General features: G+C 51.7%; 2 protein-coding genes across 2 annotated transcripts; one reads left to right on the top strand and one right to left on the bottom strand.

Moving 5' to 3' along the window:
- Window positions 1-321: 321 nt before the first annotated feature.
- On the bottom strand, window positions 322-6631 carry SLC2A10 (solute carrier family 2 member 10). Its single transcript, XM_086623155.1, has 5 exons — window positions 6628-6631; window positions 2963-4339; window positions 1789-1911; window positions 1062-1197; window positions 322-427 (listed from the first exon to the last, which is right to left on the bottom strand). The coding sequence occupies exons 1-5, from the start codon at window positions 6629-6631 to the stop codon at window positions 322-324; spliced, it is 1746 nt and encodes a 581-aa protein (XP_086479281.1).
- Window positions 6632-12511: 5880 nt separating this feature from the next.
- On the top strand, window positions 12512-13942 carry TP53RK (TP53 regulating kinase). Its single transcript, XM_086623029.1, has 2 exons — window positions 12512-12938; window positions 13442-13942. Exons 1-2 carry the CDS (start codon window positions 12512-12514, stop codon window positions 13918-13920), a joined length of 906 nt encoding a protein of 301 aa, XP_086479155.1. The 3' UTR covers window positions 13921-13942.
- The last annotated feature ends 3857 nt before the right edge of the window (window positions 13943-17799 follow it).

The following is a 17799-nucleotide window of genomic DNA, read 5'->3' as shown; positions in this document are numbered from 1 at the left end:
AATAATACTCCTTGCTCACAAAAGAACTGCATGGATCGAAAGCATTGTCAGCAAAAGTTGTGCTTTAATTCCTTTGTAAAAAAACATAGATCTCTTAAATGATAGGAGATACAAACCGTGAAAAATAAAAGCTATCAAAGGAAGGACGTTCCCAGCCTGAGACCTACGATCCTCCAAGGACGCAAAGGACAGCTATGTCCCATGATCTAAGGCACTGCAGTGAGAACTGTCTCTGAGCAGAAGTCATCAGTTAAAGGCCATCAAAAAGAATGGTCTGGATGGCACAGCCTTCTCCTCTCCTCGGGCCATGCTGCGGCCATGTCATTGGTTCCATGTGCTGCTGGCGTGCTCCACTCTCCGGTACTGGGCGTGTGTGCAGCTCGCTCCTCTTCCGTGTCTCTGCTTAAACACGTTTCCTTCCCACACCCTGCCAGGCAATGACAAAGGTCAGCTGCTGCTCACAGGGAGCCGGGAGCCAGGCAGGGGTTTACAGCAGCCACCCCTCCTGGCCACCCCTGAGGTGTGTGCTCCCTCCCCCTGGCATTGTGGCCATGCACAACCTCCCTCTGCTCCAGCGATGCCTGCCCTGTGGCCTTCTCCACAGCCAGGATTGCACAAACACCACTCGATCTTCCCCCGCCCGTTATGGGCTTTGCATGGAAATCACCGGGTGAGAGCCCATGGTCTGTGTTACACCAGGAGATGTCTCTGCCCCAGAGGAGAAGGGTCAGTCCAGGATTATTATAGGAATCTCAAAGTCCTGACCTGCCTGTGCCATGCTCTGGTCCTGCTCTCCTCCTCTCACCCACAAGCCCTTGTTTTCAACCCTTTTCCTCCCAAGTGGCACTAGTGTTCTCCAGCACCGCGGCCACAAGGCTCAGGGCAGTGACGTGCTGCAGCTCGCATACCCTGCTCCATAGGCCTGCACAAACCTGAGATATTCTCAGCAGCACCGACCAGACTTTGCAACAGCCCTGAGCTGCCCAGTGTTATAGACCTCCAGAACTGCTGGTGGGAAGCACCCAAAGCCAGCGCTCACGCTGCTGTAACAGCACACGTACCGTTTCCTGGAGAACTGCTGGTCTATCTCCTCTAAGGACTGTCCTTTTGTTTCCGGAACAAAAAGGTAAATGAATATAACAGCCATCACTCCCATCAGTCCATAGAGAAGAAACATCCAGGAGAAACCAATGGCATCTGCAGAGAGATTCAATCGTGTGAAGAGTCCATCTGAGATAAGTCACACTGTGAGAAAGGAAGCTGGTGGTTTACTCCGAGGTGGTCATTGATGCCTGACAGGGGCATTTTATTTTGAGAAGCCCTCAAAAGGGCAGGGAAAGATTCTAATCTTCAAGGTCTGGACCAGGAATCAACAAGGGAGAAGGATGGTCCACACCAGGCTTTGCCAGCAGCACTACAGAGGGAAGGAGAAGGCAGCCAAGCTCCAGGGCCCAGCAGTGCCCGCTGAGTGCCTCAGCCAAGAGCTCTGCTAGCAAGAAACGTTGTAAAGCTATCGGCATGAAAGCTGCAGACTCCACGGTTTCCTGATGCTGCAGCATTACAGCGCAGCCCAGCGGGCGATGAATGATTTTTATGAAACAGGTGGCAGAGGGGCTCAGACCAGTGCTGCTGGTGCCTGGATTTTCTGCTCTCAGGGGCACCAGGGTCACACATATTCTAGCATCAAGTCCCCTGGGTTCAAAATGCCACTTGATCTCCAAACGGCTTGTGGTGGCCACCTTCCCTAACCAGCTGTGGGAGATGGAGGGATGGGGGACGGCCACTTACCAATAAGGTCCAGGAAGGAGAGGCTGATCAGTAAATTGGCAGCCCAGTTAAAGCTGTTACAGAAGGCAAAGGCTCTTCCTCTTATCCCAGCAGGGTAGATCTCACTGAGGACAAGCCAGGTCACTGCATGGATGAGAGAGACCAGAGAGTTGTAAGGGTTAAGCAATTTATTTGGGAAATGGGCAAGGAAGATTTCAGCAGGGGTTTTAAACTCTGGCTTCACCCAGCACCCGCTGCTGGTGATGTCAAACATTGATCGATCGATCTCAGAGTCAGGTCACAGCAGAACACTTCAAAACTCCCACGTTCGGCACTCCATGGTGGAATGAAATACCAATGGACAGGTCCAGGGAGCAAAGAAGAAAGCAAGGGAGTTGGTCATTCCATTCAGGGGAGATGGAAAAGATCTGGCATGCCTGCTGTCAGGACGTGCTCTTTGTGAAGAAATGAGAAAGGGGCAGGATTAGGGAGACAATGTTAAGTTGGGCTAAAATCAGAGCTAAAGCAATATACATCTTAAAGCAGTCTCTCCTATCCCAGGGTTATTTTGCTTGAAGTAACTTACAGGGTCACTGTCAAACTCGAGAGACCTGCTGTGCACTTCTGTTTTTCCTTGAGTTAGGTGCTTTTTTCTCCCATCAAAGCATTTAAAGCAATAAATGCCAGAAAACACAAGAGCTCACATGGAAGCACGAACTAATCTCTATTCTCATCTGATGAATAAATAATGATTTCCAAAAAAGATCAACTGATACTGAGAAACTTCCGAGGAGGTTCCACTTCCAGTTCTGTCACTGACTTTCTTCATCACACAGGAGAAGCCCCTCAATCCCTCTGTCCTCAGCCCTCTATTTTCCTCCTCATTCAGGTGCTAGGAAGATTAGGCAGTGCTTGTGAGATGCTCTGATTTTCCAATGAGCTTGACAGAAAAAAAACATTACAAGGATAGTGAGAGCTTGAAAGAGAAAGTTATTCTAGTGCTGTACCAGCCCTACAGCTGACAGAGCTGCAATGCTAGAAATTATTCAGTGGGCTGAAGGGGATAAACTTCCAGTTCCCAGACACTGAGCTGCTTGGCAGAGCAGATACATAACGAATGTTTCAAGCAGACTACAAGATGAGCCCAAATTTTATTCTCTGGGTTAGTGCAAGGATATATAAACACCATACTTACTTGGTCCAAATCCAACGGAGAAGGCGCTCACAAAAGCCATCATGCTCAGCAGCATAATCCAATTTAAAACCATATGTTCTGTCCACGGAGCACCACGGAAAGGAGGGCCAGTGCTTCCCACTGTCTCTTCTTTGGCCTGATCTACCAAGCCCCTTTTCTGAATGACGGAAGACTGAGGAACAACCTCTCTGCCTTGAGTACGGGCAAAAGCTTTTGTAAGGCTCCTCGTGGCAGCAAACCTGGGGTCTGCCTGACTTTTGCCAGCACCTAAGGCTGGTGGGATGGGTGACACAGCAGGCTGGGAGGATACGGGCGTCAGGGAGGGCTGGGAGAAGCTGAGGGATGCATTGGGGTCTGCGGCTGCCTTGCAGTCCCTGGCCATAGACAGTGGAGCAACGCGGCTGGTGAGGCCAATGGTGGTGACGGAGATGGCCATCACCATGCAGCCAGCCATGAGCAGCACTCTTCTGCCGGCCTTATCCGCAAAGGCCATTGCGACAAGCGTGGCCACCACCTTTATTGCCCCCAGCCCGACTGAGGCCAGGATCGCTGAGGAGTTGCTCTGGAAACCCACCGAATGGAAGATTTTGGAGGCGTAGCCCAGCACATTGGGCTGCCCAGTGAACTGCTGGAAGAGCACCAGTCCCAGGCCCACCAGAGTCCGCCTTCTCATGTTGTCTCTGGTCCTGAAAAGGTCAAGAAAGGAGTAATGCTTCTCCTTATAGGGCTCCCGCTTTACTGCTGCTCCATCCTCAGTGTTCTGCAATTGAATGAGGCCCTTCTGGCAGTCGGAGTCCCACGAGCTTAACTTAACAGGGTTCACTGGGAGAAAAAGGATGCTGAGGAACTGAACGGCCGTTGGGGCAATGGCCAATCCAAACATGTACCTCCATCCCTCATCCATGTCAGCAAAGATGTAATTCAGTGCATAGGACAGTAGGATGCCTACGGTGATGCCCGCTTCATAGAGAGACACCAGCAGCCCTCGCTGATGAGCAGCCACCATTTCCGAGACGTAGATGCAGCAGGCCATGGATGAGACAGAGATGGCAAAGCCCACAGTCATGCGCCCAATGACCAGCCCAATAAACGACCTCGCCAATGTGAGAATAAGGCTGCCAACCAACAGGACCAAGTTGCTGACCAGGATTGCTCTCCTCCGTCCATGGCGGTCAATGAGGATCCCCCCAACCAGAGAGGCGAGGAGAGCTCCGATAAGGAGGGCGCTCACGAGAACTTCTTGCTTGAAGCAGCTGAGGTGAAAGTCTGTCTGCAACTGCAGCAGTGCACCGGAGATAATCCCCAGCTCGTACCCAAATATCAGCCCACCGAGGAGAGAGACCGTTGCAGACAAGAGGAGGACCAGCAGCGCATGACCTGGGAAAAAAGCAACTCCAGGTTCAGTTTTCTGGCTCTAGCAGGAAAGCCACCAGCAGGCACAAGCTGGAAAAAGCTCCCCCTGGACACTCAAAGTTTTCCATGATGCTGAATTTTCCCAAAAGTCACTAGGTCATGTGTAGAGGCACTTGCAGATATTCCCACAACCTACCAGGCCTGCACACACATCCACCAACTGCAGGGGCACTCATTTCAGGGGCAGAACTGTGAAAACAGGACTTTGTTAAGAAAGTTAAGACTTCCACTTAAGTGGAGGACAGTGATTTGTACTGCCTGGAGTTGTACGGGGGATCCTCCATAGTCTCCCCTTGATTCTGATTACAAAACGTGTTCTGGGCAGGAAACGCAGCTTCTGCTTTCTGGTCCTGAACTGTTCTGCATTATCGCTTTCATGTTTCAGTGCATGTAGCACCACCAGCTCTCACTGCAGGCTTTACATTCTCACTCCCTACCTTGTCGTTAAAAACGCTGCTCACAAAAGTTTATTTCTCCTTTATTTCTCCAGTATGACTTTGTGGGCTTGGCCCTGATTTCTTCATCTCTCCTTCTACAGCACACAGCACCCAGGATCCCTGAGCCAGGCACAACCTTCTCAGGCTGATCCAGGACGACAGGACAAATGTCATCATGACTCGAAAAGCTCACTGTTGCCTGTCCCAAATACAAGCAGCGATTCTTTGGCTGTGCCTTTCCCATATAGCTGAGCACGCAAGTTTAGTAAGTACGCAAGTTTAGTTAAAATACAAAATAACAACAGCAAAAGCAAACCAAACCCAAACCAACCAACCCACCCCAAAGAACCCTAAAAAACCCAGGTGCTTGCTGCACAGCCTTCTCACCCTGGGGAGAGGATGGAAGGGTGACCACGTGTGAACCAATAGTGATTTTAGGGCAGAGGGGATTGCACATGGCACGAGAGCCAGTGCTGATGCTGGGACCCCTGGGAAACAGCAGTCACGGTGACCACCCCCAGTTACAATTTTAAAGCCAGATGTAAAGTGCACTAGCTTAGAGGTTTGTCCTGGTTTCCAGCACATAATACTACGTGTATTCTCACATTGACTTTGTTTAATTAGGAATACTCACAGTTTCAGTAGACTGTACACGGAAAGAATGCGGACACAACCACCAGACCATGGAAAACTTTCCTCACCCTGCCTATAGGCTTTTTTTCCCCTCACAAGCTGTGTTTAATAGGAAGTTTCTCTATTTGGCCTTTAATTACAGCTAGGAATAAAGGTTATTCCTCAGTGATGGCTATATTTATATTTGTATTTATTCTGTAACCCTCTGTGTTTCATCTGTGTTACTTACACCATCCCAGCTACACACCAGTCCCTCCCGCCACGCTCTGTGTGACTACCTGCACTGCTTTTATCACTCCTTGTACACGTTATGCAGATAATTAGAAAAAATATTTGCTCACTGAGAACAAAAGTCTTTGTGGCTTGAAACTAATGGTGCTCCCACTTCATGCAAACTCAATTAGATACAGACAGCCCCGCTGTAAATACCACAGCTGATTCCATCAGATTTTGCTGTATTTTGTGTTAATGAGCAGAAATAGTTTACGAACTTTGATTGAAATCCAGCTTTGTATATAGCCTATTGTGATGTAGTCAGGGAACTCGAAGACTTCTCAGATCTTCGCTTGAGGTCAGAAAGTTCGGTGTGTCTCCCAGGGAGCTGTGCCAGGCGATTCCCTGCCTATGGCAAACTGTGGCCGGAGGGCCGTGCCCGGGGCTGGGCAGCGAGCCGTGCCGCTGACCCGGCTGACCCTGGCCTGACATGCACTGCTGCCGTCCCTCTGCCCACACCGATGCCAACAGACATCGCAAAGGCAAAGCAGAACCGCCGCGCTCCCTCCGCGTTCCCTGCGGCTCCGCTCCCGCACGCAGCCCCCTCTTCCCGGGTACGCTCCCAGCACGGCCCGCGGGGCTGTGCCACAGGATTCCTTGTCTCTTTACGTTTGCTACGTTTGCTGCTGGGAGTGCTAAAAGACACAGAAAGAAGGGAAGGGAGGAGGGCGGGGAGATGCAGTCTCAGCCTTTAGGAAAAGTTGAAAACTTTTTTTTTTTTCGGAAAACTTTTTCCTGGAGCAGGGCGCGCCCGTTCCCAGCCCGGCTGCCCCGTCCCGAGAGGAGCTCGCTGCCTCCCTTCCGCCGGCGGGGGGGTCGCCGCCGCCGCCCCGCACCCCCGGGGCTCCCCCCCCAGCCCCGGCCAGCCCCGCCGAGCCCCCCGGCCCGGCCGGCGCGGCCGGCACTCACCCATGGCGCGGCGGGGAAGAGCCCCCGGCGCTCCGCGGCGGCGGGCGCGGATCGGGGCGGAGCGGATCGGGGTCCGGCGGCCGGAGCGGGGCCGCGCAGCGCCACGTCGCTCCCGCCCTGCCTCCCGGCCGGGCAGCCTGGGGCTTGTAGTCGCCCTGCCCGCCCCTCGGGGAGACGGGGCGGCCGAGAGGGGGTGTCCCGGGCGGGCCGCCCCTCGCTGGGATGTGCCGCTCGGGGTACCGGCCGCCTCCGGGCGGGCACCGCCCCGGGGAGCTGCTGCAAAGGGTCGGGGAGAAGGAGCGTGGCTCCGGGGTGGGGAATGAGTCCGGTGAGGTCCCGCTGGCTGCACCGCAACCCGGGGCTGGATGTGTGACCGCTCCGTGCAGCCCAGGTTTGTCCGCGCGGGGTGGCTGGGAACGTTTTAGCGAGGGTATATTGGTAATTGTTCTGGAAACGAGGATGTGGCAGGGTATGGCTTCGGTCGCTGGAATGACAGCTCTGTCCCCTGTCTCTGTCTCACTTTAGCCAGGAATAGGAATCTCCTCGCTGCCTCCAGACCCTGTCTGATGCTGAGCTTCGCTCCTCCAGGCTAGAAAGCCTCTGGAAAGCCCGCAAGAGATGATTGACAGTTTATTACAGCTTTTAGGTAGTTCGGCTGGAAAGCCAAAGAAAGCCTGCTAAGAAAGGAGCGACCATTTCAAAGCTGGGGAAAAAAAAAAAAAAAAAAAAAAAAGAGCAGCGTGACTGAGTTTGCACTCTTACCTTTCTCTTCTGTGAGAAAGAAAGGATCAGTCTCTCGAGCTTATCTCCTTCCCCCAGCACAGTGCTCCGTTAGGCAAAGCATTTCAATACTCAACTTCCCTTGCAATTAACATTCTTTTCTGCTTGGTGGAACAGAAATCTTCCTGCTGGCTGCTGTATAAAAGACACTGGGACTTGCACTTGGACGCAAGATTTTTTTCTGAGTCTGAGGGTAAGTTCACATATCCCAAAGTCCAGTTTGTAAAACAAGGATTTTACAAAACTTGATATGCCTGCAAGTGCTTTCAAAACTCTTTAACACAGTGCAAATGTTCTCCCTCGATGCTGTTCATGCCAGCTGCAGTTGCTGGGCAGGTTGCGCTGCAGTGAAGTACATGTGTGTGCAGTGGAGCACACATGATGTTCAGAAGTTTGTTCTAACCCAGCTGGTGTGGGGACCAGCACAGAGTAAGATGTGCTGCAAGAGGCCTGGGGGTGGGCTTGCACGGCCTTTCCAGCGCCATGCAACAGGGACTGGTGGGTCCCAGTTGGACGGGTGGGTGCAGATGACCATAAATCCACATCACGAGCCAGGATGTGACTGCAGGTAATATTCCATTTACTCATACAGTTATAACAACACGAGCTCCAGCTAGTGCCCTGTGGAGCCTGTGCTGGTAAAGGTTTTTGCCACAGTACAGGATCAGGTTGGAGAAGGTCTGCACCAGGGACCATCGTGCCTGTGGTGCTTGCAGACCCCTCTGACACAGGCAAAAGTAAATAGGTTGGGTGAAGAACGAAGAACACGTGATACTTTTTCAAAAGAGCTTTTTCAATCATTCCACATATTAACTTACTGGAACATTTAAGAGAAACATGTATGTCCCATCTCTGCTCTGGAAACCCATGGTGCTGACTTTTTTTTGCTCCAACTCATAGTTTTGTGATGCATGAGACGGGCAATGCTGGATCATGCATGTCCTTTCAGCTTTAGTCTGTTGGATGTCTGGCCTGCAACATGGGCAGCAGTTGATCAAAGGGTTTGGGTTTGTTTCTTCTCAAAGTCATAGTGAATATTAAAAGTGTTTCAAATCATCTACCTTGTTTACAGATTAAATAAATGCTTCCTATTTATGTGCTCTACTTTGAATGGAAATATAGTATTCAAAAATGCTTCTTCTAAAACCTTGTATCTGATACAAACAGACAGCTGCACAGGGATCACACACTCGGGGAAGAATGGCTTAAAAAACGAACACCAGCCAACAGAAACCAATGCTGTTCGGGGAAGGAGCTTTACAGTAGGATTTGTAATTCATGTTAAGTAGCTTAAACTCTAGGTTAAGGTCTGAAATCATGTCTAGCTCTCATGACACTTAGAGGGAGAAGTGGCTGCAATTTTCCCTCTTCCCCAAGATCCTGCGTATGAGGCCAGCTCACAGTGGGCAGCAAGCACGACAGCTCTGTGTCTGGGCTCATGTTCTGAGTTTTTGGAACACAAGGGAATGCTGGGGATGCAGCATGATCTTGCTTGTGATCTCTGGACTTGACAGCTTCTCCCCGGAGCTCAAGCCTAGGCATTTTGGATGCGTGTGTTGTGAACTGGAGGAGATGTCACCCATGCGTGATTCCCCACCACACCAGCCAGGAGCCAGAGGGGAGCTACAGACCTCGGCAGCCGCTGGGCAAACCCACTCTTGGCTACATGATCTGGGAGTTGCCGGTGCAATTCCTTCGTTCTCAAATGATTTCAGTGTGAGAAGAAAGCAGTAATATTATCTCCATGGTCACTCAGCATTCATTTATGTGCCACCTTGCCATTTTCTGGAGGCTTCCTGTTCTCTGGCAGGGCAATAAACAGTAGCAGAGCCAGCAAGGAGGCGAGGTCCTGGGCAGCATAGGCAGAGCTTTATGGTATGTTTACAAAAGGCGGCCAAGAAAATGTCATCAGTATGTACAGAAAATGCAGCCACCACCTTGGCACTGTGTGTGTCTGGGACCTGCTATGATGTACAACAGGGGTGATTTGGGGAAAAAAATCTTCCGTTGCAGTTTCTAAAGTACGTCTTATCATACCATTTGTAGTTAATGGGTATTCTGGGCCTGCTGAAGTCAGTAGCTTTGGTCATGACAAGGGCTGGAGGGGCTGAACCCACCGGGACTGGTCACGCCCCTGGTGACAGGACAGCTTATGCTTCATGTCACCGGCATGTTTCCAGCCTCGCTCCCTCCTACAATGCTTTCATCCTCCTCTCGAGACTGTGTGTCTTGGCAGTGCCATTTCCCCATCTGATCCTTATCTCGCTCTTGGCTGCTGCACTGGCGGGATGCGAGGGCACGTTCCTGCTTCACAGCCGAAGGATCTTCATGTCTCCAGGGCTGAGCTGCAGGAATGCGCTTCCTGAAGAGCTCGGTGTTTGAAACGTTTGGTAATGCAACCCAGCTGGGATTACTGAGAATGTTATTCCCTACCTCAGGGCTGGAGCAGCTAAAAGAGTCTTTAAAAATCACAAAGGAAAATATAAATACAAGAGCAGAGAGAAGTCCATCCTGGAAAAAGGAAGCCACGATGTTCAGCAACACTCATCACATACTCGAGCACATTTTCTCTAATTACAGTTGACCCTCAGGACAGGATTCAAGGGACCAAACAGACGAAGATCTATTCAGTTATTGATGAAAATTATAATCCAAGAGCAGGCACCAGTGTTACAGCTGGCTGGGATGGAGCCAGCTCACCAACCACCTTCATTTATTCGTGCTCATTTACAGCCCAGAGAGCTGTCTCCTTATGACACCAGGCTGCACACATCTTCTTTTACATTATCCTGACCCTGAGGGGGTCACTGGCGATGCTGATCAGTGCTGGTGGTCACCCCATGGGTCGCCTTTACTGCATGTTTTAGGGCTGCCTCCAGCATGGCAGCCACAGTGACCAGGGGGGTCCCCTGCACCCTGCACTCCTCTGTTGGGTGGCCGGTCCCTGCAGCCCTCCTCCCACCCCTGCCCTGCCTGTAGCATCCTCTTGCTGGGGGAATTGGCCAAAATCCGTAATTCTGAGCTATGATGAGAGTCAGCACTGTGAATTCACACACAGGAGGATTTATCCCTGTGCCCACACTCTGCAGGTTGAGAGGACAACCTCAGAGCCAACAAGTGCCTTAGCTGGGTGCAAGGAGCCACCTGAGTACTGATATAGCCCTTTTCTAGACTCTCTGGCTCTGATGGCAGCCTCTGTCCTTAAAGAAGCTGGGGGGTGATGGGAGAGCTGCCTGCAGCTCTGCAGCCTGCCCGATGCTGAGGGACCGGCAGGACAGCAGGGAGGAGCCCACAGGATCTGCCTTGGTTTCCATTAGCTTGGTTTGCTGCACTGCAATTTTTAACTCAATTATATTGTTTGTAAAAGGAGAGTGTATAAATGCTTGTCACCAGGAGATCAAAGTTACATAATTAAACAATTTACCAGAGAGTCTGTGGCTTCAGTGCAATTCTCTGGGGCGATTCAATATTCCAACAAAAATACTGGGTGATACCATAAATATTGTAAATGGCTCTAGATGGTTTCCAAGGGCTATGTCAACTGTTTATTGCATTCAAAGAGAAAAGAATAAGTGAAATCACAGGCAAGACAAAATTTAAACAAATAAAATAATGGGAAAAATAAACCAAAAATATTTTCTTTTGTATTTTGAAAGCTCTGGAGGATGTTTTTGGCCAGCATGATAGAAGATCATCATATTTACCAGAATAATGACCCGAGGGCATCTGTGTGCACTTGCTGATAGGTTATATATGTATGTCTGTGGGGCCTGTGCATGGATGCTTAGATAAAATCTGTGCACAACACGAGGAAAACCTCTTTGTTTGTATGATTGTTTGTGGCATTTACAAATTCCAGCCATGGAGCCCAGGAACGCATCTCTTTCCCTGGCCAAGCTACCAGGCTCCTGCAGCCCTGCCACGGCAAAGGAAGCTGAAGGAGGATGCCACAAGTGGGCAGAATTGCAGGATGGATTACTCGTATCATTGAAAACTTGGCAAGGTTGTTTAAAAGTTGTTACTGAAGCAAGATAAATATTTGTCAGGCATGATCCCACCATGCAATGACAAGTAAGCTGCATGGAATGTGTTAATAAAATATAAATGTTCTGAAAAGGAAACAAATGTTGGAGATGAGAAAACAAGGACAAAATGGACTTGTGACACCTCCAAAGGCAACAATTGAAAACATAGTTACATGGACTGGGCTGAAGTCTCTTGTATCTTCTGACAAACATAAACTGCAGTTTGTGCAGATCACCCGTAGAGAAGTGGGTTTTCAGTGTGCCATAAACCCCCAAACACTGCCCCCAAGATAATGAGGTTTGTCCAGCTTTTACTAACGTGGAGATGTAGGGCTCGGTGGCTCAAAGAAGGGCAAGTCACCCGACTCACCGCATGAGTGGTCTGTGCCAGCACCTGGGGTAGAAGCTTTGGAAATATGGTCACACTGTGCTCTGTTGCAGGCTGGCGAACCCCCTGTAGCCTACGGGCAAACCTCTTCTCCTCCCAACCACGAACTGGGCAACCGCAGTGGATCTGCACAGGCTACAGTGAAGGCTTTTGGCACATGAAGCTCCAAGAGCCAGTGGTGGAATGTCCCGGTGGTGATGTGCCGGTGGTGACATCCGTAGTGGAGTCCCAGGGTGATGCCCCGGCAGGCAGCTCTGAGATGGTGCTGGGAGCACCTCGGGGGGACCACTTGCCATCTTGGGAAGGTGCACATCCAGCAGCTCACTCGCAGGCCCTGGGGCAGCTGCGGGTTTCACTAGGGCACTGGCACAAACACAGGAAAACACACGTCCGGGGCTCAGGCAGGAGTCCTGCCACCCCGCAGCCACTCAGGATCCCCCAGCATGGCAGAGATGGGCAGAGGGCTGCAGGACTTACAGGAGGGAAGCACAAAGAGGGGTTTGGGAGAGGCAGCACCAGGAAAACCAAGAACGAAGCGGTACAGAACAAGGCGCGCTACAGCGAGGGCGCGGTACAGGCGGGGACGGGGAGGGCGGAGCTTGGGGAGTTCGTAGGCGCACGGCGAGCGGTGCCGAGGATTGCCGAAGGGGAGGCGCGACGCGCATGCGCTGTGCGGCGGCGAGGCTCTGTGATGGCGGCGGCCGAGGCGAGCGGCCTGTGCTCTGTCACGGCCGGGGCGGGCGCCGCGGGCCCTGCGATGGCCGGGGCCGGGGCCGGAGCCGGAGCCGGAGCTGGAGCTGGAGCTGCAGCTGCGGGCCCTGCGGTGGCCGCGGCGGGGCCCTCGGGCCCTGCGATGAATGAGCCCGAGCCCGAGGCGGGCGCCGCGGGCCCTGTGGTGGCCGAGGCGGAGGCCGAGGCGCCGCCGCCGCCGCTGCCGGGGCTGCGGCTGGTGCAGCAGGGCGCCGAGGCGCGCGTCTACCGGGGGCTGTTCCTCGGGCGGGCGGCGGTGGCCAAGCTCCGCATCCCGAAGCGGTACCGCCACCCGGCGCTGGAGGAGCGGCTGAGCCGGCGGCGCTTGGCGCAGGAGGCGCGGTCGCTGCTGCGGTGCCGGCGGGCAGGTGGGCGCGGGGGCGGCGGGGCCGGGCCGGGGCGGCGTGAGGCGGGGCTGCGCTGGCGGGGCGGACGCCGCTGGGCGCCGGGTGCCTCCGTGCTCCCCGGCGCCCCTCCGGCTCTGCGCGGCCCTCCGAGCAAATAACAGACGCTTGGCGGCCTTCCTGCTTCGCCCTGACGGATACAGTGGCTTCTTCTCATCCTGGAGCGACCTGTGCTGCTTTTCCAGGGTGCCCTCCTAAAACGCAGCTTGTCCCCGGCCAGAAAGCCCCTATGTGTGTTTTGCCAGGGAGTCTTCACCGCAGGAGGTGAAATCCAGCTGCCAGCTGGATTTAAGGCTGGAAGCTAGCACAGCATGGGTTGGAAACGGGACTGGGGGGGGGACATTCCTAGATGTGAATTATCGGTGGCTGGGGGTGGTCTCAACTGGCATTTCTGCTTAAGGCTTGTATTGGTTGTGTTTTGCCTGTAAATTAACAGCTGTCACTTCATTTGTTCTTTGTTTAAATAGGGATTTCGGCTCCAGTGGTCTACTTTGTGGATTATGTCACCAACTCCATATACCTTGAAGATATTGTAGACTCAATTACTGTTCAGGATCATATTAATTCTGTACAACGGAGTGGAAACGACACCAGTAGCCTCCTTACCTTAGCAGAGAAGATGGGTGAGCTGTTAGCAAGAATGCACGATGAAGATCTTATACATGGAGATCTTACCACATCCAATATGCTTTTGCGGCCACCCACCGAGAAGCTGGACTTGGTGCTGATAGACTTTGGACTCAGTTTTATTTCAGGTCTTCCAGAGGATAAAGGAGTTGATCTGTATGTTTTGGAAAAAGCCTTTCTCAGTACTCATCCAGACACTGAAGCTATGTTTAAAGCTCTCCTAAAGACCTATGCAGCTACATCTAAAAAATCTGGTCCTGTGATCAAAAGGCTGGATGAAGTACGCCTAAGGGGAAGGAAGAGATCCATGATTGGGTAGAAGAGAGCGGGTTTAGGGATGGAGAAGTGGAATCCTTTAGGAAGGATTGCTACTTAGGTTCTTCAGATATGGTTATTTATACTTCCAGTTGGTTTTATTTCACAGATCACTATTTTGATAACTGAGGCTTCAAATAAATAAACTCGAATGAGTTTAAGTGTCATAAAGTAACCAAAGTAATTCTGAGATGGGAGCACAGACAAGAGAGAAACAACTAAAGGTCACTTTTTTCCTAAATGTGAAATATTTCTTCTAAAAGTAGTTTACAGTGTCACTCCTCTTGCCTTCTTCTTTGTGTGGTTAGAATCATACCGAGTAATCTTTCTCAGCCTGTGGACCATGGATTTGTGGGAGGTAGGAGGGGCCTGGGGATACCAGAGCATCTGCAAAAGGTAATTGAGGAAAACGAATGTGCTGTTTTTCTCGGAAGACTTTACAACAAAGTGTTTAAAGCCATTATGAATGGCTCTACACATCCTGAAAATTTTTAGGAGGACTGAATTCCAGAACATGGGCAATGCTGAAATACAGTGCTAAACATAAGACTGGTTAATTTTCTTTCAGCAGTAATTTCGGCATTTTTTTAACTTCCAGTCAATAGTCTTTCCTTAAGCAAATATAAACAGTTTTTATCAAGTACAATTTTCTGAGAAACTTCCACTTTAAGCAAAAAGTCAGCTGTAAATTTCAAATTTTTTGAGCTTTATGGAAGGGGCTGCCCGTGTGGGGATTGTCTGCCTAGGGAGGCAATTGGCAGAGGTAGGCAGTAATACTGGGTGGTTTTGGTAATGTTTTCTCTGTATTGTTTGATTTTTCTGGATTACTGTATCTAACAGTGTCAATGTAAGACAGCCCAGGGAAAAGACTTAGAAACCCCACAGTAGGTGGGCTAGAGGATAATCAGTCCTTTGTATTATAAGCAGACTGGGATGCAAGTTGTACTGGGATGCGAGTTGTGCTGGGTGCTTTACTGGTCGTTTACTTCAGATAATTATTTAAAACAAACAAACGGTGAGCTTCTCCCTGAGCGATTTGCTGTGTTGGGCGCCCTTGGTCCATCGGGGATGATCCTCTCTATCCTCTTAACGCTGGCACTGGTGCTCCGTCGGAGAATGCTTGTGCAAAAGAGGGAGCAAACCCTGCAGGAACCCCCTTGCCCGCGGCAGTGTTCCTCATCTCTCCGCACTGACGGACATGCCTTTTCTAGACGGCTCCTTCCATCTGGAGGGGAAAAAGCAGCTGTGAAAAGCAGCACGGGGGTTATGGTGGGCACAACTCTGCCTGGCAGCGGAGAAGGGGGTGGAGGGCTTCTTCCTCCCCGCTTAAAGCAAAGCCTCCTGAGCAAACCCCAGCCTGGGGACATGCTAGAAGGGGACGGGGCAAGCGGGAGCCCTCTCGCTGGGCCCCGGGGCAGCGGCCCGCAGGGTGCTGGGAGCTCCGGGTAAGGCGAGGGGCGAGGGACCGGCCGGGGGCTGCGTTTTGGGAGCGAAGGGGCCGCGGGGACGGACAGGCGGCGCCGCGAACCACAGGGCGCCGCAGCGGGACGAAGCGGACCCCGTGCGGTGGCGCCGGCGCAGCGCTGCCGCCGTTGAACTGAGGAGCCGCCGGTTCGCGGCCGCGCAAGTGTCCTAGCGCTGCGGGCTGCCCGTGCCCGGCGCGCATTCACCTCTTGCCAGAGGAGCCGCCTGGGCGAGTGCCCGGCCCCGGCGTGGGGCCCCGGGTTCCACCGCTCAGCCACAGCTTTGGCTGCGGGGCCCCAGGACCCCCTGCTCCCCTGGTGTTTTTATTGCTTGGATGCCCAGCCGTGGTCGTGCTGCGGGGAGCGTGCTGCAGCCCGGACCGGGGCAAGAAGGAGCCACGTTTCTGTGCGAGGAGCAGTGGGGCTTTAGGAGCTGCTGCTGCACGCTCTCCTGTCTGCTTGGAGAAGGAATGCAGCAGCCCAAGCAGCACACTGTCACTGGACATGGTGCTCCACAGGTGGCCCGGCATGGCCTGCAGGCTGCTGGAGCAGGGCCTCGCGGCGTGGTGGGAGCAGGTGGATGTGAGCTAACGAGTCGCTTAACGAGGCCTGATCTGAATCCCAGACCCACTGAGGGGAGGCAGCACGCCCAAGCTCCCTGCCTGCCATCCCCCACCTGTACAAACACTGCTTTTACCGCCTCCTGGTGATGCCCGGATCGAGTGATGTTTGCAAAGCCCTTTGAAGAAGTCTGTTTCTAACTAACATGATGTTTATTAAAATGCAGCTCTCCCTGCAGGACTGTGGAGTGGAAACAAAGCTGATCAACTGCAAGTTTTTGTGGCCGACGCGGCGCTCTGAGATGAAGCCCCGCAGCGGAGCTGGGGTCGGCAGCCTGCGGTGAGGCCAGCCCTCGCGGAGCACTGGTGTGTGGGACCAGCCTTCTAGCAGGGACTCCTGAATTGGCCTCTGCTGAAATCTGCTCTGTGACGGTGTCTCGGAACAAAGCAGAACTCTACCGGTAATGAAAAGCAAAATGTTTTGCTTTTTCACTGCATGATAAAACTCCTCCTCATTATGTAAGTGTTACTTTTTGCACATCTGTGTTACAGCTTGTTGATATTGCCTCTTGATGAGCCTGATTGTCTCTATGGATTGCTGTAGTGAATGCTGAGCTATTGCTGTTTGAGGGTGGAAAAATCACAGCAGGTGCATGTCCAGCAAAAGGGACGCTCTGGACCTGCAAAGTATCCACCCCACATCTTCTTGCAGCCTCAGCTGTATCGCTGGTTGTGCTTGTGGCAGCAGCTCCTTGGATGAAAACCACTGATGCCTTGGCTGATTTGCGAGGCAGTTGGGGTTTCCAGTCTTGGTTTGACTGAGGATAGCTCGGCTTGCTGCTCTGTTAGCTTTCCGTGCATCTGCATGGTCATAAGCAACATCCTAGTAATAATAATTACAATACTAATAATTATTATTATAATTATTGATAGAATTTGTCACTGCATTATTAAAACTCGGGCTTTATCTCCAGTGTGTCTGCATTCTCATAAGGAAAATACGATTTCTGTTTGATTTTTTTTTTTAATGATTAGTTTATCTGCTGCAAATACAGTTTCAAGCCACCAATATTCTTTCAGAGTTTGGTCTGACTTTCTAAAAAGTCCTAAAAATATTTTGCAATCAAGTTTAGCTTAATTGAGTTTAAAAGGAAAACCAATAAAATAATAACTACTCTTTTAAGCAAAATTGAAACAATTGTCTTTGGAAAGACATAAACGATCTTTTTGGCTAGAAACCCAAACTTCTTTTTAACTCAGAGCGACTGTCTGTCTTGTTTTGTATTTCGACCTCTGGGCATAGCAGCCCAGCGGTCAGTCCCACCCTTTTCAGAGGATGGGACTGGACATTGAGCACGGTCACAGCGCCATGACAGTGGGACAAGCGGTGATGTCCTGCCCTGCCTTACCTACAGCAGCTGTTCTCACCAGCCCCAAAGGCCGTGTTGGGCTTCATCCCCCCTGAACCCTCCCACCTGCCTCCCAGGGGGCACCAAGCAGCGGTGGGGATGTGAAGGATGATCCCTTTCGTTGCACCCAGCCACTGGAGGTCTCTCTGCCACCATCGTTAGCACCAGAAAAATCTTTATATTTGGGAAAAATGTTCTTTCAACAGAAAATCTTTGTGACTGTGTGCTGCATGGAGAGTTGATCACTCTGAGTCTTTCTACTGCCTGAATCTTCCTGCTGTTAAGAGTGAATTGTTGTCTCAGGGGACCACCTCCAGGCCTGCCAGGAGCAGCTTTGTTTCCAGGGGCTTCCTGGCACCTGTCTGATCTTGCTCTATAGGGTATCACTCAAAGCACCATGAACACAAGGAGCGTTCAAATAAGCTGTGAGAAGAGGAATAAAAGGAAAGAG

This window comes from Tauraco erythrolophus, chromosome 18 (genome assembly GCF_009769465.1).
Source record: "Tauraco erythrolophus isolate bTauEry1 chromosome 18, bTauEry1.pri, whole genome shotgun sequence".
NCBI lineage: Eukaryota > Metazoa > Chordata > Aves > Musophagiformes > Musophagidae > Tauraco > Tauraco erythrolophus.
The sequence above is the reverse complement of the archived record's forward strand: the minus strand, read 5'-3'. Positions and strand labels throughout refer to the sequence as shown.

What these genes read in the sequence shown, in the direction of transcription:
- SLC2A10 (XM_086623155.1), bottom strand. An exon ending in CTCCGTTGGATTTGGACCAA is followed by an intron (nt 1,912 to 2,962) that starts GTAAGTATGGTG and finishes TCATCCATGCAG; the next exon opens with TGACCTGGCTTGTCCTCAGT. An exon ending in CAGCAGTTCTCCAGGAAACG is followed by an intron (nt 428 to 1,061) that starts GTACGTGTGCTG and finishes ATTGCCTGGCAG; the next exon opens with GGTGTGGGAAGGAAACGTGT.
- TP53RK (XM_086623029.1), top strand. Translation starts at nt 12,512, where the DNA reads ATGGCGGCGGCCGAGGCGAGCGGCCTGTGCTCTGTCACGGCCGGGGCG. An exon ending in GCTGCGGTGCCGGCGGGCAG is followed by an intron (nt 12,939 to 13,441) that starts GTGGGCGCGGGG and finishes TTGTTTAAATAG; the next exon opens with GGATTTCGGCTCCAGTGGTC.